Below are 26,891 nucleotides of genomic sequence, written 5' to 3'. Positions count from 1 at the left end.
TTGTGGCCCTTCACATATATTTACTCAAATGACAGACATGGCATGATGGGAGTTGTAGTGTAACAACACGTTTAATATGGAGAGTTTATAACAAAAGCAACAGTAATATAAAAAGATAAACATTTTCCAGCCAAAGCACCAATAACAGTTAAGTGGATGAGAAGGTGCAAAGTCTATTTTTGTGCTTTTTGTAAGAATTTCCATAAGAAGAGGCGATTCTGCTCCTTGGCTCCAGTAACCAATCAGCAGTTAGCATTTACCAGTCTATTGGAGTTAAACCAATGAGATCATTTGATTGGTTGATATGGGAATCATACGAGTATTTGTTTCAGCCATAATAGTGTATAAGGGAGGACTCACTGGGCATCAGACCTACAAGTCCCTTGAATGTTCCTGCTGCCCAAGGACACCCGGTGTCAGAGCTCCTCTGTAGGATCTCATCATACAACTTTTTGGCTAGTAAAGGTGAGGGCTGACTACTGATTTATTGCCTGGTCAGTTAGAGGAGCGAGGCACAGCACGGATCTCAGAAGATAAAATGAAGTTCATCTTGACTGTCTTTGGACATCTCAGCTCCAGTCCCCCCCTCGAGACTGCATAGAAAGTGAATTTCTGGATCAGAGCAGAGATGAAGATAAAGATCTCCATACGGGCCAAATTCACCCCAAGGCACTCACGCTTTCCTGCAAAACACTCTTATGATTAGACTTGTACCTAGGAGTTTGGGTCGGGCAGTTTGGGGGAGGCTTGGCCTACAAAAAATTCACTTATACTCACCTGCGGAAAATACCAAGAAAGCGGGCTTCATCCGAAACTGCCCCTTCTCATCCAGAAAATGTGCTGGGTTGAACTTATTTGGGGTCTCCCACTGGGTCGGGTCGAACAGCACGGAGGAGAGGTACGGGATGATCCGGGTGCCCTGTCATAGACCAACACACCAGTGTCATGAGGTAGAAGGGAGAAGTGGGGAAGTGGGAAACTGGGAGGAGGTTTCAGTTATATGGCTGGAGTAGGATGAGAGTTTTAGCAGTTGGGTGAGAAATTTTCTAAATTAAAAATCTGCAGGGTGGGACTGTGGAGCTGATTAGTCTAAAGGAGGAAGATGAACACCTTCTCAGGGGCAATTTGGGTCTTTTGATTATCCTACTCATAGTGTAGAACTGATATTGATACTGATCAATGCAGTTAAGGAAATGCTCGTGAGGAAGAGTCAAGATGCAAAGCTCATGTCATAAGTAGGAGACCATATCTATGGAGACCTTATAAAACCTCCACTAGAAACCTGTGGATTACAAAATATACAGCAGTTGTCCTGAGGAATAGGGGGCCCAGTTCCTTCTGTGATTATATATATAATATCAATAGGCAGTTCCTTTGTGTATTGCACTTGTTTGGCCCAACATGGTGTCCATTCTATGGACTGGTCACCAATTATTAGTTAATCAAGCCTCTTCTGTTTGGCCGTGGCTCTGAGTCCACATGTCCTGTAAGGCTCATTGAATTATCAGTGAAGAAGAATATTTGTTCCTTTTTACTGATGACAGATGGAATTATATCCATTCCTTCTGTGTCTCATGTGACCATAACAGCATCAGCATGTTGGGATCCCTAGAAAGCTTCTCCATACCTTGGGTAGAGAATATCCATGGAATATGGTGTCTTTTGTTAGTGCATGATATAAAGCTATTGGCGCAATATCCAAGTGCCTCTGCAGTTCGTGAATCACAGCGTTGGTGTAAGGCATGCAGGATCGGTCACTTATTTGTGGAAGGCGCTGGGACCCCGTCACAACATCGATCTCTTGCTGCACCTTCGCTGGAGGAGAGTCAGACATATACAGGAGGAGGTTAGCAGGGTGTAACCTGGGAGGTCAGGGGCACAATATTAAAGGGGGAAGAATGAATACGATGCATGTATATCATATCTAGAACATATTTTTAGGACTTTTTACTTAAATGGAGTGATGCTGCCCCCTAGTGTGGGCACCAGATAATGTTTGCATTCCCTTCACAAAGCCTTGTGCCAAGCATCACAACAGATTGTATTCTACTGAGGCAGTATCGTTATATCACAACACTTGAGTTGGTAACCAAACAATTCATTCAAAAGCCACTCGCCCTATGTTTTCCTTTGTGGATTTAGATCACAAACCTGATCTGTGCTAGATCATCCAGAGTCTACTAGAACTGCTTCCTAGTCTGTACTAGATCATCTAGAATCCACCAAAGCTGCTGCCTTGTCTGTACTAGATCATCTGGAATCCACCAAAGCTACTGCCTGGTCTGTGCTAGATCACCTGGAGTCAGTGTCGGACTGGGATACCAGGGGCCCACCCAAAAACCTAAGACCAGGGGCCCACCAGGAAAATTTAGACCAGGGGTCCACTGTCAGTACCATTATTCTTCCTCTCCTAGCTCAACCTCTATTTATAGTTTTACATACTATACTCTATTATTCCATCTATTTAGCCTCTTTGTTCTTATAGAAATAGGGAATGGCCTTGAAATAGGCCAAATGTTTAGCAGCTCAAGAGCCCACCGACACCTGGGCCCCCCGGGAGTTTTCCTGGTCTCCCTGTGGGCCAGTCCGACACTGTCTGGGATCCATTAAAGCTGCTGCCTGGTCTTTGCTAAATCATCTGGAGTCTATTAGAGCTGCTTTCTGGTCTGTGTTAGGCCTTCGGAGGAGTTTCTTCCTCACCCATTTCCTCCCTTACCCTGAATATCTGGAAATTGGGCGATGACTGACAGGCAGTACTTTAAGGTGCAAGAAGTGCTGTCAGTCGCTGCAGCCAACAAGCCAGTGATGTTCATCAGGAGACTCACGTCACAGAAAATAGAGTCTGGGTTGTCTTCCTCCTGGGGAAACAGATTGGAATCACAATATTGAATTTCATTTCTAAACTGCACCGAAGGAGATTTGAATGAGGTTGGAAAAGAAATACATTTTATTAGGTTGTAACAATTCCCACTGCTATTGCCTTCTCTAGCACCCCATTTTCTCTCACTATATTTGTCTGTTCCCCACTTCCATCATATCCCAGGTGCTAATATCCCACATACCAGTGGCATAAATAGATATTACTGGGCTCCACAGCAAATTATTTTCAGCCCTGAAATGTTTAGAGGTTGAATTATTTTACCAATATTCATTGAAACTGTGTATGAATTAGGGCCTCATGGGGCCCCTATACCTCCTGGGCCCTCCTGCAGCCGCAGGGTCTTCTTCCTCTATAGTTATACTCCTGCACATACATCATTTGTCAGCATTATTACCCATTATTATTGGGAAAAGTAAACTGGCACAATTACACAAAGTATTTAACTCACTTGACAAAGGGCTAGATATACAATTTTGTAAAGTTAAAGTTGCCCCTTAAAGTATAAAACCAACAAGGCCGAAGTTCTTGCCCTGTAATGTTGCCCTAATTGGTTTCTCCTGCCCTTTGCTGTGAGTCTAATGGCCTCTATGCTCAAATCAAAGCTCTCAAATATTGCCCTCAGAAGGTGAACAACTCTGCATTAGGATTAGTGTAGAGTTGTATTGGCCGTCTCATTAGTGGAAGGAACCTCTGATCATCTGTAGCAGTTATTAGATACCCCCATGATCCATAGCACTCATGTTTTCTCTGGGATCACCTCTTTTATCTTGAGGAGGAAGAAGTCAACAAAATCCCTTGGCGAGTTGGCATCCAGGGTCTGCTTGTGAAAATCAATCTGCTCCTTGACAAAAAAGTGTAGCCGCAAGGTCCCCCTGCAGAGAAACTTCCACAGGAACGGAATCTTCAGGAACACCGGGAACATGGCACAGACCTGGGTGAAAAGTCATTATTGGGATTTTAGCATGAGCTCTCCCAGTCATCATCTAATGTACAGGAACAATGGACTCTCAAGAACCTCACATCCACTGACTACTGCTGGAACTACAGAGCTCTCCCAGTCATTGTGTAATTTACAGGAGGTGGTGAGCCATGAGGTTGGCCATGATGGTATTATTTACATTTTCACTAATGCGGTATCTGCTTTTGAGGAGATTTCTTGTAATATTCTACCTTTGGTTTATTGGGTTTTTAGCATGAGCTTTGGTGTTCAATGCTTTTCTGCTCTGTCCTGATTCATTATCACAGTGACTTCTTCATGGGTGAGCATTATACTATGTTGTGTGATACGATTATGTCCAGCCCTATTATGTATTATGTTAGTGTCACAATGAAACACATTGGGCATTAGTGATGCATTGATTGATAAGAGGATTTATACTTGAAAGTGCAACTCATTTTATGAAATAAATGTATTAAGCACATTAAACTAGTAGAGAGTGCCCTTCTTTTCTCTTAGTCTTCTAGATGCCTTTTGGTCTGACCACCCCCTTGAAGTGGCAGTGCCTATTGTGGTCTTGTCATCTTTGGACCAGCTTTTAATTGACTGTTTAATCATCTTCAGTAACTTTCCTTCTGTGGACTTGTACACCATTCAACCCAAGAGCAGACCCTATTATTGATATTGTCTATCATAATCTAAGCCCTCATCCCATTGACCAATGTCCTACCCTCCTTACTCTTCTTCCACCTACTTCAATATCTCTCCATACTCACTGCCACTATCTACACTGACTGGACTTTACTACCATGCAGGTCATCCCACTTTATGTCTTACTCCCCTTCCCTTTTAGATTGTAAGCTTTTGTGAGCAGGATCCTCGCCCTGTGCAATTGTAATAATGGCTCTTCTTTGGTGATGTGTTATTGTTTGTTGGTGTAAACTGTTGTGTAACTGTCTGTGTATCCCCTTATTCTGGAAGCAATGTAGGAGATGTTTATAAACATAAAAATGTACAACAGTCCTAAAGTAGGGAGAATAGGGATGGCAAAGAAGTAAAATAAGGTGAAAACCTGGAAAAAAATAGAAATATAGGAGAGGAAGGAGAGGACTTGTGGAAAATGGGTAGAAGAGACAAAAGTCTGAGGAGAAAAGGAAGAAAATAGCACGAGAGACAGATACAGAGAAAGGGGAATTAGAGGGAAATGATGATGAATGGAAAAGGATGGAATTTGGGGTACAGAGGTGCAGCAAGAGGATATTACTTTAATTTAAAGAGAATGGGGAACATAGAAATAATGGCTAGTAAAGAAGGTGAGTAGGAAGTAGTTGGCATGTGTACATGTATATACCACCTCTGTATTCACATATAGTTCCACACAATAATGAAGTGCTCTACCTCGGAGTATTCTCTGTGCTCTACAGTAAATTACCCAACCTGCCTCGAGTTAGGAAAATCATATACAAAGTCCACAGTACCGCAGCACTCTGACAAAGTGAATCCATTGTGCTTTGTGATATTTATTTGGGTCCAATTCAAGTAGACAAAAAAATGGCAACGTTTAGGGCCTCACAGGGCCCCTTTTCAATCCTCTTGTGCTGCGGTACTGTGGACTTTGCATTCATATATAGAACACCCACAAAACATAGAGGAGAAGTACGGCAGTGCCAACTGTATAATCGCTCTCCACCAAAACAATCATGTGACCAGCAAACAGGATCAAACATTTCTTGGAGTCAATACTTGGCTGCACCAATAGCAATGGGACCCTGTACCTGGGAAGCTTTGTTCAGCACATTGTCTACGTGTTTCCTTGTGTGTAATATACACTCCTGGAGTTTCTTGTCACTGTAATCCAACTGCTGCCCAAATAAAATAGCATTGATGAAGTTGAACACGGCACATGCCAGGAGGTGGATGGGGTTGAAAGGCTTTCCTGCAAAAGCAGAGAGAAGTGTCAGATTTATAACTCCATGATAATCATCAACGGAATGTCACAGAATACATGAGTGGATGAAACTCTTATTATTTTATTGATAGAATTCTCATTAACAGACTGCCCCAGTAAGTGTAAGATCTCTCCACCAGCCACCATTATAGAAACAGAACTGTCTCTTTAGGATTTGTCTGTTCAAAAAGAACAGATGTCTCACCTCCCACCGACTGGGACAACAATCATCTAATGTACAGGAACAATGGACTCTCAAGAACCTCACCACCACCGACTACTGCTGGAACTACAGAGCTCTCCCAGTCATCATCTAATGTACAGGAACAATGGACTCTCAAGAACCTCACATCCACCGACTACTGCTGGAACTACAGAGCTCTCCCAGTCATTATCTAATGTAGAGGAACAATAAACTCTCAAGAACCTCACCACCACTGACTACTGCTGGAACTACAGAGCTCTCCCAGTCATCATCTAATGTACAGGAACAATGGACTCTCAAGAACCTCACCACCACCGACTACTGCTGGAACTACAGAGCTCTCCCAGTCATCATCTAATGTACAGGAACAATGGACTCTCAAGAACCTCACCACAACCGACTACTGCTGGAACTACAGAGCTCTCCCAGTCATTATCTAATGTACAGGAACAATAGACTCTCAAGAACCTCACATCCACTGACTACTGCTGGAACTACAGAGCTCTACCAGTCATCATCTAATGTACAGGAACAATAGACTCTCAAGAACCTCACATCCACTGACTACTGCTGGAACTACAGAGCTCTACCAGTCATTATCTAATGTACAGGAACAATGGACTCTCAAGAACCTCACATCCACTGACTACTGCTGGAACTACAGAGCTCTACCAGTCATTGTGTAATTTATAGGAACAATGGAGTCTAGAGATCCTCACCACCAACATTTTTTGCCATCATCAGCTGTGGAACCATTAGCATCATCTTCTAGAAGAACAGAGCTCTTACCACTTATAATCCTGCCCCACGCACACACCTACTGTCACCTGCTTCAATATGAACAAAGCACGCAGCGCAGTTTTGGTTTTTTATACCCAAAATAGAGACAGTCGAAAGAAAGATGACTTACAGGTTATGGAAGGTCTCAGTTACAAAGACAGGTTGGCCATGATGGTATTATTTACATTTTCACTAATCCGGTATCTGCTTTTGAGGAGATTTCTGTTAATATTCTACCTTTGGTTTTACTTTTAGCTTGAATAAGCGCAAATAAAGATGTGTACTGGGGTTCACTCGTCACATATTGGGGAAGATTGTGATTTTGAAAGCCTTAGCAATTGTGTGTATTGCTTCTAGCATTTACTTGGACCAGTGTGCAGATCTGATATAGTTTATGGTGTCCCATTATACAGACCACCAGTCAAAAAAGGGCTCTTAAGGAACAGTTGCGGCTCCACCACAATCATACTATAAATGGCAGCAATACAGTTAGGCCACACCCCTGCTGGTTTCTTGTGAGAAGCTTGTAACATAACAGTAGAGATATGGAAGGAGATGGTTCATGAGACCAGTGAAAATAACGGAGGCTAAGGACTGAACTGCAAGATGAATCAGTAACCCTTTCGGAGAAGATGAGGGGAAACAAAAATCCAATGTTACATATTCTTGTTTTTTTATTAAAGAAAATGTACTAAGTAAATTAAAAGGTCAGTATGACACCCCTACCTTGGACTGAAGATCCTGATGAACTTACCTTCTGTTTCAGACACAGCCTCAATGAGCTGCTTGGCCTCCATTAAACATCTTTCCTCTAGGGGTTTCTTCCCCAACCCAATGTTCCTCAGTGTTGTCAATATGTAGCGCCGGAAGTAACGCCAATGGGTGTTGGAACTTTCAAAATCTGAAAGAAGGGGTATTTCAGATTAAATGTACAGCCCAAAAGATTGCCTTGGTTGAAGGTACTATCAATGAGCAAGTCAATGAGCAAGATCAGTCCAACACCCTAATATGTGACAATGATGCACCACTGGTCATGTCTGGTCATGTACAAGCACAAGGAACTACAAAGGCCAATATGCACAAAGTACATACACACTGGTGAGTACAAATCCAGGATTTGGTTCTGGAGTTGGCCAACCCAGTAGAAAGTCCAGAAATTCAAAGTTTTGATGGATTTGGATTCAGCCATATTCTTGGGCTTTGGGTTTGGTTTGAAAGCTTTGGACAACAGACTGTGACAAATTCTTTGGCAATATAAAATGCACTTTTTTGAAGTATCTTAAATTTCAATATTCATATTAGGGTTTGGCTTTGGTTTAGTATGACACCAAAATTTGTGCAGAATTTGGTGCATGTCTGAAAGGAGAGTGGGACTTGCACTGGACAGACAGAGCCATTCAGAAGCAGTTACAGGTAGGAAGGGGCATAGGGGGGGCAAACACTAGGGAAAGATGGTGATACAACCTACCACCCTTCACTTGTTGATAGCAACTCCCAACATATGAAGAGCAATAAGTTAGACAGCCCTGACCGTCTCAGAGACCTGCAGCATTTGCTTGACCTTCAGGCCCAACAACATCACAGAGAGCAATGGCAACAGTTTGGGGAGGCTTTGTAGCCCAGCGTGATAGTGCAGGCCCCCCAGTTACCACCAGACCTCTACTTAACTCCAAATTCTTAAAAAGAATATCTTGATCTACGAGCCCCCCCCCCCAGCAACAGGGAAGGTAGAGTTGAAATAAAAAGCATTTATAGAAACAACATAAACACATGGAAGAAGAATCTCATGGCATCAAGTCCAATATTCCTACTAGCCAGAGGCATTGGGAACAGAAGGGTTGGGTGCCCTAGAGTATAGGGTGGGTTTGCGTATAGGGTGGGTTTGCAGGAGTGAAGTACAACAAAATAGCAACTCACTGTATCCTTGCGAGTGCTTATCGGCCAATGGCTGGAGTGGGCGTCCGCTGAACTCCTCCGCGTGGTTGATCAGAGCGTCTTTCACCACGTCGTACCCACATAGAACCACAACAGGGTCACTCAGCAGCCAGATGGTGAAGATATCACCATATTTCTTCTGAAGCTGAAAACAGACTCATGGGATATAAAGACTCAACGGAGTATCACCTGCCCAGTAGGTACTGCTTGAGTATTATTGCTCCTACCTACAAACTGCAGTCTGGACAGTAACACTTGCACTTATGTCTGGATCAACTACTGACCTCACATAGATATTGAGAAGATGAGGACAAAACTTAATTAGGTTCAATCAGTAGTGAAAATTAATCTGGAATAAATTCTAGTTGATCCAGAAAAAGAAGAGAAACCCAATTTAGAGGTGCCTCCTGCCTGTAACATAACATTGTCCCAAGATGTTGAGACTTTTCTTCAGAACATAATGGAAAAAATACCCCAGTGCTTAAAAGATACTACAGATTTCCTAAATGGCCTAGAAACAATAGGTGAGATCAATCCAGAATGGATACTCTGTAGTATAGATGTACAGTCCCTGTATACTTCAATTCCTCATTGGCAGAAAAACTTTCTCTTCACAAGGTTTACTACCTATTGGAACTAATGTCTCTAGTATTGAGGAAAATCTATTTCAGGTTTGATGAGACCTACTATGTGCAGACTCAGGGCACAGCGATGGGAAGTAAACTAGGCCCGAGTTATGGAAACATATCTATGTGTATATTGGAAAAGTGTATGATTTAGGACAACAAGAAATAGAGTGGTCACATTGTGTGTTACTATAGATTTGTGGATGAGGTTTTATTTTAATTTACCGCTGAGTACAGCAAGGATAGTATCCATTATGTGGATGTTAAAGGGCACCAATCATTTACTAATTAAATACACTATGTGAAAGTTCAAGAAATCCGATTTTTAAAACAGTTAGAATTGTTTGTATAATGTAAATGATCAGCTCACTATTCCTTCTGCAAGATCTCCCCTATCTCCACTGCAGTTCTAGCTGAGGCAGCCATCTTGGATTTCACTGGCTCCTCCTACCTATATCTTCCCAGCCAACTGCAGCTCTGAAATCTCGCACATGCTCAGTTCAAATTCCTTGTTGCTTATCAACCCTTCTAAGATATTTTCAAATCAGCCAAACCTGTGTGTTGTGCTGCTGTTCAGTAGTGCTGCCACCTGCTGGAAGTTACTGTGTGTCCTTCATTTGCATAATGACATCACCAGCAGGGGACAAGATAGGGAAGTCTCCTGATACTTCTAGTGGAGGAGTTTACTAAAACAAGGCATTCTGGGTAGAATACTCAAAGCAGTGTTACAATCTGAGCATGCTCCTGAAATTTGCATATTAGAGTCTCTGTTATAGTCACAGTATGGCCTCCCTCAGTGAAAGAACCCATTTGACAAAATAAGGGATTTTTTTAAAACCTGCAGTTTTTTCCAAAAACTATATATGTAGTTTGATTAAACATGTTTATGTTGTACTGGTCAGATTGTTAATATGTGTTTGATTTTGGCAGTGATAGGTGCCCTTTAATGTCAGCAACAAGCAGGGGAAAATCACGACTGAATTGTACAATAAACCATTGGAAAGGAACAACATACTGAGGCCTGATAGTTTTCACCCCCCCCCCAACACAATAAAAGACATACCCAAAGGGCAGTTTTTATGTGTTAGGCAAATAGCTTCCGATGACCTCAAGTATTTAGAAGCTTCCAATAAACTGATAAATACATTTACTGCTAGAGGTTATAACCATGGAAGGCTGTGTGCAATAAGGGATGGAGTTCTTGTGATATTTAGGACAACCCAAAGGGGAGAGAAGGGTCCCATTTGTGACAGAATATGGGGCGATAAGCAAATACATTGAGGGATTGTAAAAAAACATTGGTCCCTCTTGAGTAAAGACCACACATTTGGGAGATTGTTCCGAGATAAACCACTTTTTTCCTATAAAAAAGGGAGAAATATTTCCAATCATCCGGTTAAAGCAGATAATCGAACACAAGGTTCTTGAGTACCCCAAAAAAATGGTACTTTTTCCTGCCTTAATTGTAGTTGCTGTAACTCCATAATAAAGGGGGACTACATCACTCCCCCACATAATGGCAACAAGATTTCCATAAAACAATATTTTACATGTAATACCGACGGGGTTGGTATGATTTATGTGGGACAAACCTCTGGAAATGTAAAATTATAAATAGGCGAACACAAGAGGTCCATTAGTTCATTTAATCCAACAGAAAAGAAAACCCAAACCCCAGTGGGAAAACATGTTTTTTGAAGCTAAGCTTCCAGTACTACTGGAAGTCCTATTGGTGTAGTAATTTGAATAGATGGCAACATAGTATTTATTTGTTAAAGATCTGCTGATGCATTTTTGTTTACTGGCCACAAGATGGAGCTGTAGACACACGTGGGGTTTATGGGTAATGAAGTGCTTAAAGGGACACTGTCATTGGAAAACATGTTTTTTCAAAACACATCAGTTAATAGTGCTGCTCCAGCAGAATTCTGCTCTGAAATCCATTTCTCAAAAGAGCAAACAGATTTTTTTATATTCAATTTTGAAATCTGACATGGGGCTAGATATTTTGTCAGTTTCCCAGCTGCCCCCGGTCATGTGACTTGTGCATGCACTTTAGGAGAGAAATGCTTTCTGGCAGGCTGCTGTTTTTCCTTCTCAATGTAACTGAATGTGTCTCAGTGGGACCTGGATTTTACTATTGAGTGCTGTTCTTAGATCTACCAGGCAGCTGTTATCTTGTGTTAGGGAGCTGCTATCTGGTTACCTTCCCATTGTACTGTTGTTTGGCTGCTGGGGGGAGGGGAGGGAGGGGGTGATATCACTCCAACTTGCAGTACAGCAGTAAAGAGTGACTGAAGTTTATCAGAGCACAAGTCACATGACTTGGGGCAGCTGGGAAATTGACAAAATGTCTAGCCCCATGTCAGATTTCAAAATTGAATATAAAAAAATCTGTTTGCTCTTTTGAGAAATGGATTTCAGTGCAGAATTCTGCTGGAGCAGCACTATTAACTGATGCGTTTTGAAAAAAACATGTTTTCCCATGACAGTATCCCTTTAAAAGCTGTTTTTTTCTCATGCACCAGAGGAAGGACCAGTTGGGTCAGAAACATGTAGTGCGATAATAAAACGACATACTTTCAAAGACTCTCCAGATTTGCTTTTTATTATATGATACTGTGGTGGAGACGGCTACTCCATGTGTCTGTTGAAGAGTCTGACTAATGAAGTCAATTGGTGGATTACTGAGGAATAATGTCCTGCCTACCCCAGAATTCTACCCCAGAGTTTCACCCCAGAGACCATAGAGTTTCACCCCAGAATTAGAAAATTTCCTATTTGGTTCAGAAATAGCAATTGGACCAATCGCTGGATGAACATTATACAATTGCAGCACAATATCATTTGAGGTTTCTTGAACCCTGATGTGTAGGGCCCAGGGGCCACTCCACTGCTTAAACCCCCAAAGACCCCTGTACTTTATAAAGCCAGGAATATGGCACCCAGCCCCCAGTCACATGTGTTGGCTCCTAATTACACTGTATCATTAATGTCCCTTTAATCTTTATCCAGCAGTCCTGCAGTTATCCAGTGTTATCCAGTACAACTCCAGTACAACTCCAGTAGAAATACTACTACTTACCTTGGGGTACTTGCAGGCACTGTCCATGGTTATAAAACTGGGGGTGCCCAGAAGTGGAATTGGGGTTGGTCCTGGCGGCAGGAGGTGGATTCTTCTTTGTTGTTTCCGCACGGAGGAGATGAAGAGGAGGACGAGCAGGAAGATAAGGAACAAGGAGAGGGCAGAGAGGATTTCCATGTTTCTGTAAGAGACAATATGGGAGACTCAATAAAATACCCACATGGGGCACTTGGTATGTAACAGAATGAGGGGCTACAGACGAGCAGCTGGGTGTGATTAACCTCAGGGGTCTAATCAGTGACCCTTAAACACCAGGTGGGTCAGTCTCTCTAAACTGAGACAGACACAGAGACAGGTCTGAGAACCCAACATAGAGGAACCTATGTGCCTGGACACACACAGTCAGCCATGTACAGGTCTGTATTTCTCATGCCTTTCACTTGCTGTTGAACTGTTGGTGCTGCTGAAAGTCATTGTTGTTGTTCTGATCTGTTTGTGGAATAAACTGCCTTTGTTTGTCCACCTGTTGCTGCTGACTGAAATAAAAGCCATGTTTCTTTAAGAGACTCTCTGTCATATGTGATATAAATGCACCGGGGCCCTTGGTTAATAAGGGGCCCTTAAGCAGAAATGGAAGGGTTTTGTTGTATAATCTGATGCGGCAGCAGAACTGGCAGATCCAGATAATCCGACAGTTGCAGAATCATCTCTCTCTCTAATTAGCAACTGCTGCAACTCCAGGCCACACAATCCAGCCCAGAAACACCACGTCTCGGCCTCTCCTATTGAAAATGAGACAGTCTGATGAGACAGTCTGATGAGACAGTCTGATGATCCAGAGACGTGTGTCGAGAAAGAGTCGTCTGTGCCCAAAAATGGCCCGAGCACCAGTGGGTGAGTTTACTTTCTCCACTTCTGACTGTTCAAGCACAGGCACCCCCCTCTCTTTCCCACTTTACAAAGAAACAGAGACCCCAAAGTTGTGAAAGTAATGGTACCTGCAAGGGTTAATCTGTTCCCTGACTTTGAATTGCAGAAGTATCTTTTATACAGGGTGCACAAGAAGAGAAAGACTTGGTAGGGAGTTAATAAGGGCCGTGTGTGGCTTGTCTCATACAGATCCATGGGGAGGAGATTTGGGCAAATATAAAACCTAAGACTGGACACTCACATGGTTTTTCTGGCCATGTATTTGCAAAGCTGATGTTTTTGTGCTGATGCCCAGATTGCCAGTAAACCAGCCAAATAAATCCAAAACCTGCTTAGAGTTGCCACCTCACCCCTTTAAAACTGAACACATATGGAATCCACAGCCCGTGTGGCTAATTAGCAATTCATGTAGATGCAGACTGAAGTGCTTTATGCGCAGCCATGCATCTAAATGAATTACTAATTAGCCACACGGGCTGTGGATTTCATACGTGTTCAGTTTTAAAGGGGTGAGGTGGCAACTCAGAGGCTGCTCCTATAATCCCTTTGCCTATAATAGATGTTCCCTTAGAGAGAATGGGGTGAATGTTCATTACAAGTTCATTTCAGTAGCGGTGCCCAGCGACATTCCCTTTAGCTGCTGAACTGTCTGAGCTGTTCTCCATCGTCAGGCTCCATCATCCGGCTCCATCATCCGGCTCCATCGTCCGGCTCCATGTCCAGACTCAGGAAGAGGTGCAAGTGCTCTTAAAGGTACAGTCTATAAACACCTCTGTGTATCCCCCATGATTATTCCTCCAGTCCCCGTGTTTTGGGTGGGTACAGATATAGGAAGATATTGGTTTATCAGTCATTCAGCCACAGATTCTGAATATTTAGCAGAGTCAATACTTATTCTCCCCAGATCTGACCCTAAATACACTGTAAGCTCCACTGGAACACGGATTAATACATTTTCAAGAACAGACCTGGAAAGCCCAGTAAATTGACACTGCTGGTTCTGCCTTCTAGCAATGATTTAGCAATCAGCAAAGTTCAGACAAGGGGAACTGTGACTCCCCAAGGGAGGAATTGCACAATGTGTTATGTGCCGACAGGTCGCCGTGTGAGGAAACCCGTGTGACATGTCGGAGAATGTGAAGGAGAATCACATGTAAGAATTACATTTATCCAACTGTCGGATGAAAACGCAGCATTGAATATGTTACATCACACGGCGACATCACCAAACGCATTGTGCAATTCCTCCCTTGGGGAGTCACAGTTCCCCTTGTCTGAACTTTGCTGATTGCTAAATCATTGCTAGAAGGCAGAACCGGCAGTGTCAATTTACTGGGCTTTCCAGGTTCGTTCTTGAAAATGTATTAATCAGTGTTCCAGCGGAGCTTACAGTGTATTTAGTCCGTGGGCCAGTGGAGCTTACAGGGCAGCTGCCACAGATTTAGGGCTCACAGAATACAATGGGCAGATAAAATCAGTACTGGATAAGAATAACAATCTGCCTGAGAACCAGACCAGCAAGTTTGAGATAATTCCTCAGAAATTCAGATAGATCTTGTGACACAGGACAGAACCAGCTACAACTGAGTGACTGGGGCAGAACCAACCTGAGGGTCTGTATAGTCTGTACTCAGAGTAGAACCAACCTGAGGGTCTGTATAGTCTGTACTCAGTGGAGTAGAACCAACCTGAGGGGTCTGTATAGTCTGTACTCAGTGGAGTAGAACCAACCTGAGGGGTCTGTATAGTCTGTACTCAGAGTAGAACCAACCTTAGGGGTCTGTATAGTCTGTACTCAGTGGAGTAGAACCAACCTGAGGGGTCTGTATAGTCTGTACTCAGTGGAATAGAACCAACCTGAGGGTCTGTATAGTCTGTACTCAGTGGAGTAGAACCAACCTGAGGGGTCTGTATAGTCTGTACTCAGAGTAGAACCAACCTTAGGGGTCTGTATAGTCTGTACTCAGTGGAGTAGAACCAACCTGAGGGTCTGTATAGTCTGTACTCAGTGGAATAGAACCAATCTGAGGGTCTGTATAGTCTGTACTCAGTGGAGTAGAACCAACCTGAGGGGTCTGTATAGTCTGTACTCAGTGGAGTAGAACCAACCTGAGGGGTCTGTACTCAGTGGAGTAGAACCAACCTGAGGGTCTGTATAGTCTGTACTCAGTGGAGTAGAACCAACCTGAGGGGTCTGTATAGTCTGTACTCAGTGGAGTAGAACCAACCTGAGGGGTCTGTATAGTCTGTACTCAGTGGAGTAGAACCAACCTGAGGGGTCTGTACTCAGTGGAGTAGAACCAACCTGAGGGTCTGTATAGTCTGTACTCAGTGGAGTAGAACCAACCTGAGGGGTCTGTATAGTCTGTACTCAGTGGAGTAGAACCAACCTGAGGGGTCTGTATAGTCTGTACTCAGAGTAGAACCAACCTTAGGGGTCTGTATAGTCTGTACTCAGTGGAGTAGAACCAACCTGAGGGGTCTGTATAGTCTGTACTCAGAGTAGAACCAACCTTAGGGGTCTGTATAGTCTGTACTCAGTGGAATAGAACCAACCTGAGGGTCTGTATAGTCTGTACTCAGTGGAGTAGAACCAACCTGAGGGGTCTGTATAGTCTGTACTCAGTGGAGTAGAACCAACCTGAGGGTCTGTATAGTCTGTACTCAGTGGAGTAGAACCAACCTGAGGGGTCTGTATAGTCTGTACTCAGTGGAGTAGAACCAACCTGAGGGGTCTGTATAGTCTGTACTCAGTGGAGTAGAACCAACCTGAGGGGTCTGTATAGTCTGTACTTAGTGGGAGTAGAACCAACTGAGGGGTCTGTATAGTCTGTACTCAGTGGAGTAGAACCAACCTGAGGGGTCTGTACTCAGTGGAGTAGAACCAACCTGAGGGTCTGTATAGTCTGTACTCAGTGGAGTAGAACCAACCTGAGGGGTCTGTATAGTCTGTACTCAGTGGAGTAGAACCAACCTGAGGGGTCTGTATAGTCTGTACTCAGCGGAGTAGAACCAACCTGAGGGGTCTGTATAGTCTGTACTCAGTGGAGTAGAACCAACCTGAGGGGTCTGTATAGTCTGTACTCAGTGGAGTAGAACCAACCTGAGGGGTCTGTATAGTCTGTACTCAGTGGAGTAGAACCAACCTGAGGGGTCTGTATAGTCTGTACTCAGTGGAGTAGAACCAACCTGAGGGGTCTGTATAGTCTGTACTCAGTGGAGTAGAACCAACCTGAGGGGTCTGTACTCAGTGGAGTAGAACCAACCTGAGGGTCTGTATAGTCTGTACTCAGTGGAGTAGAACCAACCTGAGGGGTCTGTATAGTCTGTACTCAGTGGAGTAGAACCAACCTGAGGGGTCTGTAATAGTCTGTACTCAGCGGAGTAGAACCAACCTGAGGGTCTGTATAGTCTGTACTCAGTGGAGTAGAACCAACCTGAGGGGTCTGTAATAGTCTGTACTCAGTGGAGTAGAACCAACCTGAGGGGTCTGTATAGTCTGTACTCAGTGGAGTAGAACCAACCTGAGGGGTCTGTATAGTCTGTACTCAGTGGAGTAGAACCAACCTGAGGGGTCTGTATAGTCTGTACTCAGTGGAGTAGAACCAACCTGAGGGGTCTGTAAGTGGAGTCCAACCTGAGGGTCTGTATAGTCTCTGTACTCAGTGGAGTAGAACCAACCTGAGGGTCTCTCTGTAGTGGAGTAGAACCAACCTGAGGGTCTGTTAGTCTGTAAGTAGAACCAACCTGAGGGGTCTGTATAGTCTGTACTCAGCGGAGTAGAACCAACCTGAGGGGTCTGTATAGTCTGTACTCAGGGGAGTAGAACCAACAAACCTTGATTGTTATTGGATTTCTCCTAATTCCAGAGTTGGTGCCCAACCATGAAGGGAACTTGGTTTGAGAATCAATAAGTGAATTTTCCACTTGTAAATGTGACAGTGGGGGCCCTGGTCTATATGCCCCTCCCCTTTAGGGCCATGGCCGTTTTTGCTGAAAACATGATTTTAAAGCCCCTAAGTCCCCCCATTAAATCCCCTCGGTATCACATGAGAATGTCAGCGACATAATTACACTTATTAAAGGGAACCAAGTGAAAGGGGGGCAATGAGGGAAGTCTGGGGGGATATTTGATGTCATGTTATTAGTGAGGCCTGGGACCCCCCAATGGGATGTTGTGTCTTTCGCTGTCACACAACTGTCAGCTGGAGTCATTTCATGCTGTTCCCAAATCTGAGGGACAGGACTGACACTTCTGGGAATATCTTGGCACTTTAATCAGTGTCCGCCCTAATGTTGGCACAGCAGATAAATCCATTCCCTGGTGCAAAGTTCAGCGCGGGTGCGGCACTGTGTGTTATTGTGTGTTACTATTGTGTTACTATTGTGTTACTGTGTGTTATTGTTGTGTTACTGTGTGTTACTGTCGTGTTACTATTGTGTTACTGTGTGTTATTGTTGTGTTACTATTGTGTTACTGTTGTTTTACTATTGTGTTACGTTGTGTTACTGTCGTGTTACTGTGTGTTACTATTGTGTTACGTTGTGTTACTGTTGTTTTACTATTGTGTTACTGTGTGTTACTGTCGTGTTATTTTCGTGTTACTGTTGTGTTACTGTTGTGTTACGTTGTGTTACTGTTGTGTTACTGTTGTGTTACGTTGTGTTACTGTGTGTTATTATTGTGTCTCTGGCACACAGACCTGGATGTGACCCACAAACTTTGCCCCATTCAGACATTGAGCAGTCACCTGCGGATTGGTTGCTATGGGAAACTAGGCCTGGAGATACTCAGCAGCAGCCCATGTGCAGCCCATTGTGTTACCTTGTGCCCAGGCCAATGTGACTGAGATACAGAATTAACAACAACAGACAATACCCAGTCACAAGTCACTCCTGAGTTCAGTGAGTCGCACACAGCAGTGCAGCTGCCCACGAGTAAATGCCAACCTCTGTTGTGCCCTAAATCTGTATGTGTAATACTACACACACACACACACACACACACAGACACACACAGACACACACAGACACACAGACACACACACACACACACACACACACACACAGACACACAGACACACATGTGCAAACTCACACCCTCCCTTGTGCTTCACATGGAACATAAATAAGTGAGTGGAATGAATTGTTGTCGGGTGTTACTGATGTCACATGATTACACTGACATCTCTGAGATTGTAGTTCAGCTGCATCATAATCAGCCAGTGTCACTCCCACAATTCTCCTCCCTTAGTTCCACCGACACAACAGTCCCTATGAGGAGATATGATTGGCCAGTGGGGCTCATTCATTAACATTGAGCAAAAGTGCAGTAACCAATAGCAACCAGTCACATGCTAACCCCCTGTAATTTGCAGCAAACTGCCAGTAATTTCCGCCATTAGAAGCATCGGAATTACTGGAGACTGTCAGTGTTGGGGGTGTGGGGGGGCCTAAGACTGATGTCAGTGTTGTTTATAGGGAAGAACCTGACTCACCACCCCAGGGGGCTCCCATTCATCTCTCATCAGTCAGGGAACCATTTATTGGGCAGTTTTCTAATGTGCCCAATGGCATCAGCACCCACAGTACATGGACATTGAGCCCTCTGGGACACCGTACGTGTTCCATCTGCAACTACCACTGAGGGACCCACAAGCCCAGGCCAAAGTCCTTCCATTCTCTGTACTTTCCTCATTGGCACAAATACAAATACATTACTAATAGTAATTCTGTATCTGTACTGCCCAAAGCAGCCCGTGTCATTATCCAACATATCCCTAATTCCCTGTCTATATCACCCCATAGTCCTCACCTGTATACCCCCCTATACTCATATACTGCCCATTCCTGTCCCCAGTATCTCCCATCACTTGCCCCACTCCCTTCCCTCTATTTCCCCAATTAACTACTGCTCCATGGCCTTTCCCCTAATGAACCCCTAATCCCCAAATCCCTTACCTTGAGTTGTCTCAGCAAGAAGAACACCGATGCTGCCAGGCGCTGGCTGATTCTGGATTCCACTGAGAGGAGGAGAAGGAAAAGGCTAATCTTAAGGTTTCATTATATTAATCAAGTTGTGCAACAAGTTTTTAATTCCTGTATATCAGGTTACTGATCTTTGTATCCATGTTCCCATGTGCACAAATGTGTGACAATCAGCAATCACTTCAAGTCCCTTTATTTGCCTTCACGGGGGAGTGTATTTCCTGGTACTCGTGTGACTGTCTCTACTTCCTTTGCACGGGGGAGTGTATTTCCTGGTACTTGTGTGACTGTCTCTACTTCCTTTGCACGGGGGAGTGTATTTCCTGGTACTCGTGTGACTGTCTCTACTTCCTTTGCACGGAGGAGTGTATTTCCTGGTACTCGTGTGACTGTCTCTACTTCCTTTGCACAGGGGAGTGTATTTCCTGGTACTCGTGTGACTGTCTCTACTTCCTTTGCACGGGGAGTGTATTTCCTGGTACTCCTGTGACTGTCTCTACTTCCTTTGCACAGGGGAGTGTATTTCCTGGTACTCGTGTGACTGTCTCTACTTCCTTTGCACGGGGGGGAGTGTATTTCCTGGTACTCCTGTGACTGTCTCTACTTCCTTTGCATGGGGGAGTGTATTTCCTGGTACTCCTGTGACAGTCTCTACTTCCTTTGCACGGGGGAGTGTATTTCCTGGTACTTGTGTGACTGTCTCTACTTCCTTTGCATGGGGAGTGGATTTCCTGGTACTTGTGTGACTGTCTCTACTTCCTTTGCACGGGGGAGTGTATTTCCTGGTACTCGTGTGACTGTCTCTACTTCCTTTGCACGGAGGAGTGTATTTCCTGGTACTCGTGTGACTGTCTCTACTTCCTTTGCACAGGGGAGTGTATTTCCTGGTACTCGTGTGACTGTCTCTACTTCCTTTGCACGGGGAGTGTATTTCCTGGTACTCCTGTGACTGTCTCTACTTCCTTTGCACAGGGGAGTGTATTTCCTGGTACTCGTGTGACTGTCTCTACTTCCTTTGCACGGGGGGGAGTGTATTTCCTGGTACTCCTGTGACTGTCTCTACTTCCTTTGCATGGGGGAGTGTATTTCCTGGTACTCCTGTGACAGTCTCTACTTCCTTTGCACGGGGGAGTGTATTTCCTGGTACTTGTGTGACTGTCTCTACTTCCTTTGCATGGGGAGTGGATTTCCTGGTACTTGTGTGACTGTCTCTACTTCCTTTGCATGGGGAGTGGATTTCCTGGTACTTGTGTGACTGTCTCTACTTCCTTTGCATGGGGGAGTGTATTTCCTGGTACTCATGTGACTGTCTCTACTTCCTTTGCACGGGGAGTGTATTTCCTGGTACTCGTGTGACTGTCTCTACTTCCTTTTGCACGGGGGAGTGTATTTCCTGGTACTCGTGTGACTGTCTCTACTTCTTTTGCACAGGGAGTATATTTCCTGGTACTCATGTGACTGTCTCTACTTCCTTTGCACGGGGGAGTGTATTTCCTGGTACTTGTGTGACTGTCTCTACTTCCTTTGCACGGGGGAGTGTATTTCCTGGTACTCGTGTGACTGTCTCTACTTCCTTTGCACGGGGGAGTGTATTTCCTGGTACTCGTGTGACTGTCTCTACTTCCTTTGCACAGGGGAGTGTATTTCCTGGTACTCGTGTGACTGTCTCTACTTCCTTTGCACGGGGAGTGTATTTCCTGGTACTCCTGTGACTGTCTCTACTTCCTTTGCACAGGGGAGTGTATTTCCTGGTACTCGTGTGACTGTCTCTACTTCCTTTGCACGGGGGGGAGTGTATTTCCTGGTACTCCTGTGACTGTCTCTACTTCCTTTGCATGGGGGAGTGTATTTCCTGGTACTCCTGTGACAGTCTCTACTTCCTTTGCACGGGGGAGTGTATTTCCTGGTACTTGTGTGACTGTCTCTACTTCCTTTGCATGGGGAGTGGATTTCCTGGTACTTGTGTGACTGTCTCTACTTCCTTTGCACGGGGGAGTGTATTTCCTGGTACTCGTGTGACTGTCTCTACTTCCTTTGCACGGAGGAGTGTATTTCCTGGTACTCGTGTGACTGTCTCTACTTCCTTTGCACAGGGGAGTGTATTTCCTGGTACTCGTGTGACTGTCTCTACTTCCTTTGCACGGGGAGTGTATTTCCTGGTACTCCTGTGACTGTCTCTACTTCCTTTGCACAGGGGAGTGTATTTCCTGGTACTCGTGTGACTGTCTCTACTTCCTTTGCACGGGGGGGAGTGTATTTCCTGGTACTCCTGTGACTGTCTCTACTTCCTTTGCATGGGGGAGTGTATTTCCTGGTACTCCTGTGACAGTCTCTACTTCCTTTGCACGGGGGAGTGTATTTCCTGGTACTTGTGTGACTGTCTCTACTTCCTTTGCATGGGGAGTGGATTTCCTGGTACTTGTGTGACTGTCTCTACTTCCTTTGCATGGGGAGTGGATTTCCTGGTACATGTGTGACTGTCTCTACTTCCTTTGCATGGGGGAGTGTATTTCCTGGTACTCATGTGACTGTCTCTACTTCCTTTGCACGGGGAGTGTATTTCCTGGTACTCGTGTGACTGTCTCTACTTCCTTTTGCACGGGGGAGTGTATTTCCTGGTACTCGTGTGACTGTCTCTACTTCTTTTGCACAGGGAGTATATTTCCTGGTACTCATGTGACTGTCTCTACTTCCTTTGCACGGGGGAGTGTATTTCCTGGTACTTGTGTGACTGTCTCTACTTCCTTTGCACGGGGGAGTGTATTTCCTGGTACTCGTGTGACTGTCTCTACTTCCTTTGCACGGGGGAGTGTATTTCCTGGTACTCGTGTGACTGTCTCTACTTCCTTTGCACAGGGGAGTGTATTTCCTGGTACTCGTGTGACTGTCTCTACTTCCTTTGCACGGGGAGTGTATTTCCTGGTACTCCTGTGACTGTCTCTACTTCCTTTGCACAGGGGAGTGTATTTCCTGGTACTCGTGTGACTGTCTCTACTTCCTTTGCACGGGGGAGTGTATTTCCTGGTACTCCTGTGACAGTCTCTACTTCCTTTGCACAGGGGAGTGTATTTCCTGGTACTCGTGTGACTGTCTCTACTTCCTTTGCACGGGGGAGTGTATTTCCTGGTACTCCTGTGACTGTCTCTACTTCCTTTGCATGGGGGAGTGTATTTCCTGGTACTCCTGTGACAGTCTCTACTTCCTTTGCACGGGGGAGTGTATTTCCTGGTACTTGTGTGACTGTCTCTACTTCCTTTGCACGGGGAGTGGATTTCCTGGTACTCGTGTGACTGTCTCTACTTCCTTTGCACGGGGAGTGTATTTCCTGGTACTCGTGTGACTGTCTCTACTTCCTTTGCACGGGGGAGTGTATTTCCTGGTACTCCTGTGACAGTCTCTACTTCCTTTGCACGGGGGAGTGTATTTCCTGGTACTTGTGTGACTGTCTCTACTTCCTTTGCACGGGGAGTGGATTTCCTGGTACTCGTGTGACTGTCTCTACTTCCTTTGCACGGGGAGTGTATTTCCTGGTACTCGTGTGACTGTCTCTACTTCCTTTGCACGGGGGAGTGTATTTCCTGGTACTCCTGTGACAGTCTCTACTTCCTTTGCATGGGGGAGTGTATTTCCTGGTACTCGTGTGACTGTCTCTACTTCCTTTGCATGGGGGAGTGTATTTCCTGGTACTCGTGTGGCTGTCTCTACTTCCTTTGCACGGGGGAGTGTATTTCCTGGTACTCAACCTGCAGTCCTGGATTTTTACTGAAATGTCCCGACTTTCTCTTTGATCTCCTGCACTGAACAGCCAGAAAAAGATACAAAGTTTCTAAACTAAATTGGATTTTGCCAGAGACCAGAATATGTGGCAGGTGCACTTAGATACTTTTGTAACAATTTAAGATAAGCAAAGAAACAATTGTAATAATTTAAGATAAGAAGGTCTTATGATTTGCAGCTTAAAGGGCAATTCACCATTAGCAAAACTGTAATAATGCATAAAAAGCACAGAAATGTGTTCAAACTTCCATAACCTCTTCACATTTTGTAACAAGAACATGGTAATTAGAGGGTGTGGCCACAAAATAGGTGTGCCCAAAATTGCAAGTCACAAGGTCAGGGTTAGATTTTTATCTTCAATCGGTTCCTCCCACATAATCAGTCTCAACCCTTGTGCCCAGATATTCTTTCTGTGATGGATCCCAAATCTATGTGTTGGCCAGTCACCCAATCTGGGAGCCCACTGTGAGTTGCAATTCCATTCCATGTGCGATCAGCAAGTGGTTCCCCCAGTGAAGAAAAAGACTCATCACTTCCAGGGCAGGAACCCCTAAATGCCCTTTCCATTCTCACCTCCCTCATGTTCAGAAGGAAATGGTCAATGGAGTCCCTGGGGGAGTTTTCTTGTGGAAGTCCAGCTGCTCCCTCACATAGTCCACCAGATACAGTTTTTGACAAGGATCTGGTTGGGCAACTTCAGCAGAACGTTGCAGACCTGAGGGTTTTATGGACATAGAAAATGTAACTGGAAAATGGTCGGTGGAAATTCTGAATGGAACATCTCCACCATGGGGCCAAAGCATTGAATGAGCACAGAATCAAAGGGATGAAAATTCCCCATGAAATTATCTGGGGTGCTTGTCTCTAGTCTATTGCACAATGGATTGGGTGGTGGGAGACTTAAAATATCTACAACATCCGCAGCAGAGTTACAAGTGAGTGCAGATACGTTGGTTTAGAAAGTCTTCCACCCACAAGATCAGATCTCTGAAACCCCAGAGATTATGTTGGGCACAAAACCCATTCAACCCCAGTAAGAGGCATTGATAGGATCTGCCATCACCTGGTAGGTAGTGTTCCCTGTAAGATGTGCCCCTGTGCAAGCTCGCATGTATTTTGAGGCCAACAAACAAAAATGAATTTAGCGTACAGGACCCATAAACCAAAAACCTGTTATCCAGAAAGCTCGAAGTTATGGAAAGGACATCTCCCATAGACGCCATAATAATAAAAGAATCCAATTATATTTCTGTGTCATAATAAAACAGTCCCTTGTACTTGATCTCAACTAAGATATAATTAATCATTATTGGAGGTAAAACCAAACTACTGGGTTTATTTAATGTTTACATTAGACTTAAGGTATAAAGATTATGGAAAGATCCGTTATCCGGAAAAGCCCAGGTCACAAGCATTCTGGATAATAGGTCCAATACCTGTATAACTCACATGCTGTTATTTCTACCAAAGCCCTAAACTTGCATTTATCAACATTGAACCTCATTTTCCAGTTTGCTGCCCAGTTTTCCAGTTTAGACAAATCACTGTGCAAAGTGGCAGCATCCTGCATGGAACCTATAGTTCTGCACAATTTAGTATCATCTGCACAAATAGAAACAGTACTTTCAATGGCCACCTCCAGGTCATTAATAAACAAGTTGAAAAGCAAGGGACCTAGTACAGAGCCCTGCGGTACTCCACTAACAACACTGGTCCAATTAGAAAATGTTCCATTTACCACCACTCTTTGTAGTCTATCTTTTAGCCAGTTCTCTATCCAGGTACAAATACTATGTTCCAGGCCAACATTCCTTCATTTAACCAGTAACCTTCTGTGTGACACTGTATCAAATGCTTTAGCAAAGTCTAAGTAAATCACATCCACTGCCAACCCAGAGGCAAGGTTTCTGCTCACATCCTGATAGAAGGCAATCAGATCAGTCTGGTTAAGATCCGTTCCACATAAAACCAAGAGGCACAAAATCATAGTATTATGATTTGAGATCTAGTATGATATCCCTTATTACCTCCTCCAAAAGCTTTCCTACCCCACCCCCCAAACAGGCAAAATGGCACCACGTTAGCCCAATATTTTGTCACCATTCTGAAAACCAAAATATTATCCCTTACTTTATTAAAGATGTAATAAATCAAAGATGGCACTAGAGTATTCCCATAGAAGATATCCCAGTGAAGAGGTTCACTGGTCCTGGGTCCAAAGATAGCAATTAAATTTACAAAATGGCAGCTCCCCCAAATGAATTTGACTTCCAACTGCTGGAAAGTTCATGTAGGAGACTCATATCATAAAGTAAATAGATCCCAATAGAAACATGTGACTCTATAATAACCAGTCATTCCCACTGCTGGAAAGTTCATGTAGGAGACGCATATCATTCAGTAAATAGATCCCAATAGAAAGATGTGACTCTATAATAACCAGTCATTCCCACTGCTGGAAAGTTCATGTAGGAGACTCATATCATTCAGTAAATAGATCCCAATAGAAACATGTGACTCTATAATAACCAGTCATTCCCACTGCTGGAAAGTTCATGTAGGAGACTCATATCATTCAGTAAATAGATCCCAATAGAAACATGTGACTCTATAATAACCAGTCATTCCCACTGCTGGAAAGTTCATGTAGGAGAGACTCATATCATTCAGTAAATAGATCCCAATAGTAACATGTGACTCTATAATAACCAGTCATTCCCACTGCTGGAAAGTTCATGTAGGAGAGACTCACATCATTCAGTAAATAGATCCCAATAGTAACATGTGACTCTATAATAACTAGTCATTCCCACTGCTGGAAAGTTCATGTAGGAGAGACTCATATCATTCAGTAAATAGATCCCAATAGAAACATGTGACTCTATAATAACCAGTCATTCCCACTGCTGGAAAGTTCATGTATGAGACTCATATCATTCAGTAAATAGATCCCAATAGAAACATGTGACTCTATAATAACCAGTCATTCCCACTGCTGGAAAGTTCATGTAGGAGCGACTCATATCATTCAGTAAATAGATCTCAATAGAAACATGTGACTCTATAATAACCAGTCATTCCCACTGCTGGAAAGTTCATGTAGGAGAGACTCATATCATTCAGTAAATAGATCCCAATAGAAACATGTGACTCTATAATAACCAGTCATTCCCACTGCTGGAAAGTTCATGTAGGAGACTCATATCATTCAGTAAATATATCCCAATAGAAACATGTGACTCTATAATAACCAGTCATTCCCACTGCTGGAAAGTTCATGTAGGAGCGACTCATATCATTCAGTAAATAGATCCCAATAGAAACATGTGAAGTGAAAATCGTACGATCGGTAATACATGCAGAGAAATTATCGGCGGCCGACAGAAATCTTTGAACCTGTCCAATCGACCAAATGACCGATCTCCATTGGATGAAATATGTCGGGACTCTCCACAGACGGTCCGAATATCATATAAATCCTCGATTCGTACGATCGACTCTTTGCGCCTCTGGCCAGTTTTCCACTGCAGCCCCTCCCCGGCTCATTCCCATACACTTCAGCCCCACATCTCTGGGGTACACCAGTCACTGACAATTCCACCAGGCTACTATATCACTGGGTCATATTAATAAAAAACATAACCAATAAGATCAATGTCGGGTGCCCTCAGATGGGTGAAGCTACATTTTAGGATATCGGGGGGATCTGCAGAATCAGGGAGAATGAGACAATCACTTCCCTATTTCTGCCCATTGGTACATTCCAATCATAGCAGTGTCTCTAACCTGTTCTCTTCCT

At 44.0% G+C, this 26,891-nt stretch overlaps 1 protein-coding gene across 1 annotated transcript; it reads right to left on the bottom strand.

Moving 5' to 3' along the window:
* Positions 1–52: 52 nt before the first annotated feature.
* On the bottom strand, positions 53–26,891 carry XB5761350.S (cytochrome P450 2B4-like S homeolog). Its single transcript, NM_001094799.1, is given in 11 exon segments — positions 53–683; positions 778–919; positions 1,628–1,815; positions 2,717–2,858; positions 3,639–3,812; positions 5,594–5,754; positions 7,506–7,652; positions 8,669–8,831; positions 12,398–12,578; positions 19,289–19,350; positions 26,879–26,891. Coding segments are annotated over 9 exon segments (1,482 nt in total). The 5' UTR covers positions 12,575–12,578; positions 19,289–19,350; positions 26,879–26,891; the 3' UTR covers positions 53–495.

The sequence above is a fragment of the Xenopus laevis genome, chromosome 6S, assembly GCF_017654675.1.
Source record: "Xenopus laevis strain J_2021 chromosome 6S, Xenopus_laevis_v10.1, whole genome shotgun sequence".
NCBI classification, from domain to species: Eukaryota; Metazoa; Chordata; class Amphibia; order Anura; family Pipidae; genus Xenopus; species Xenopus laevis.
Note: the sequence above shows the minus strand (reverse complement) of the source record. Positions and strands in the feature narration are given on the sequence as shown.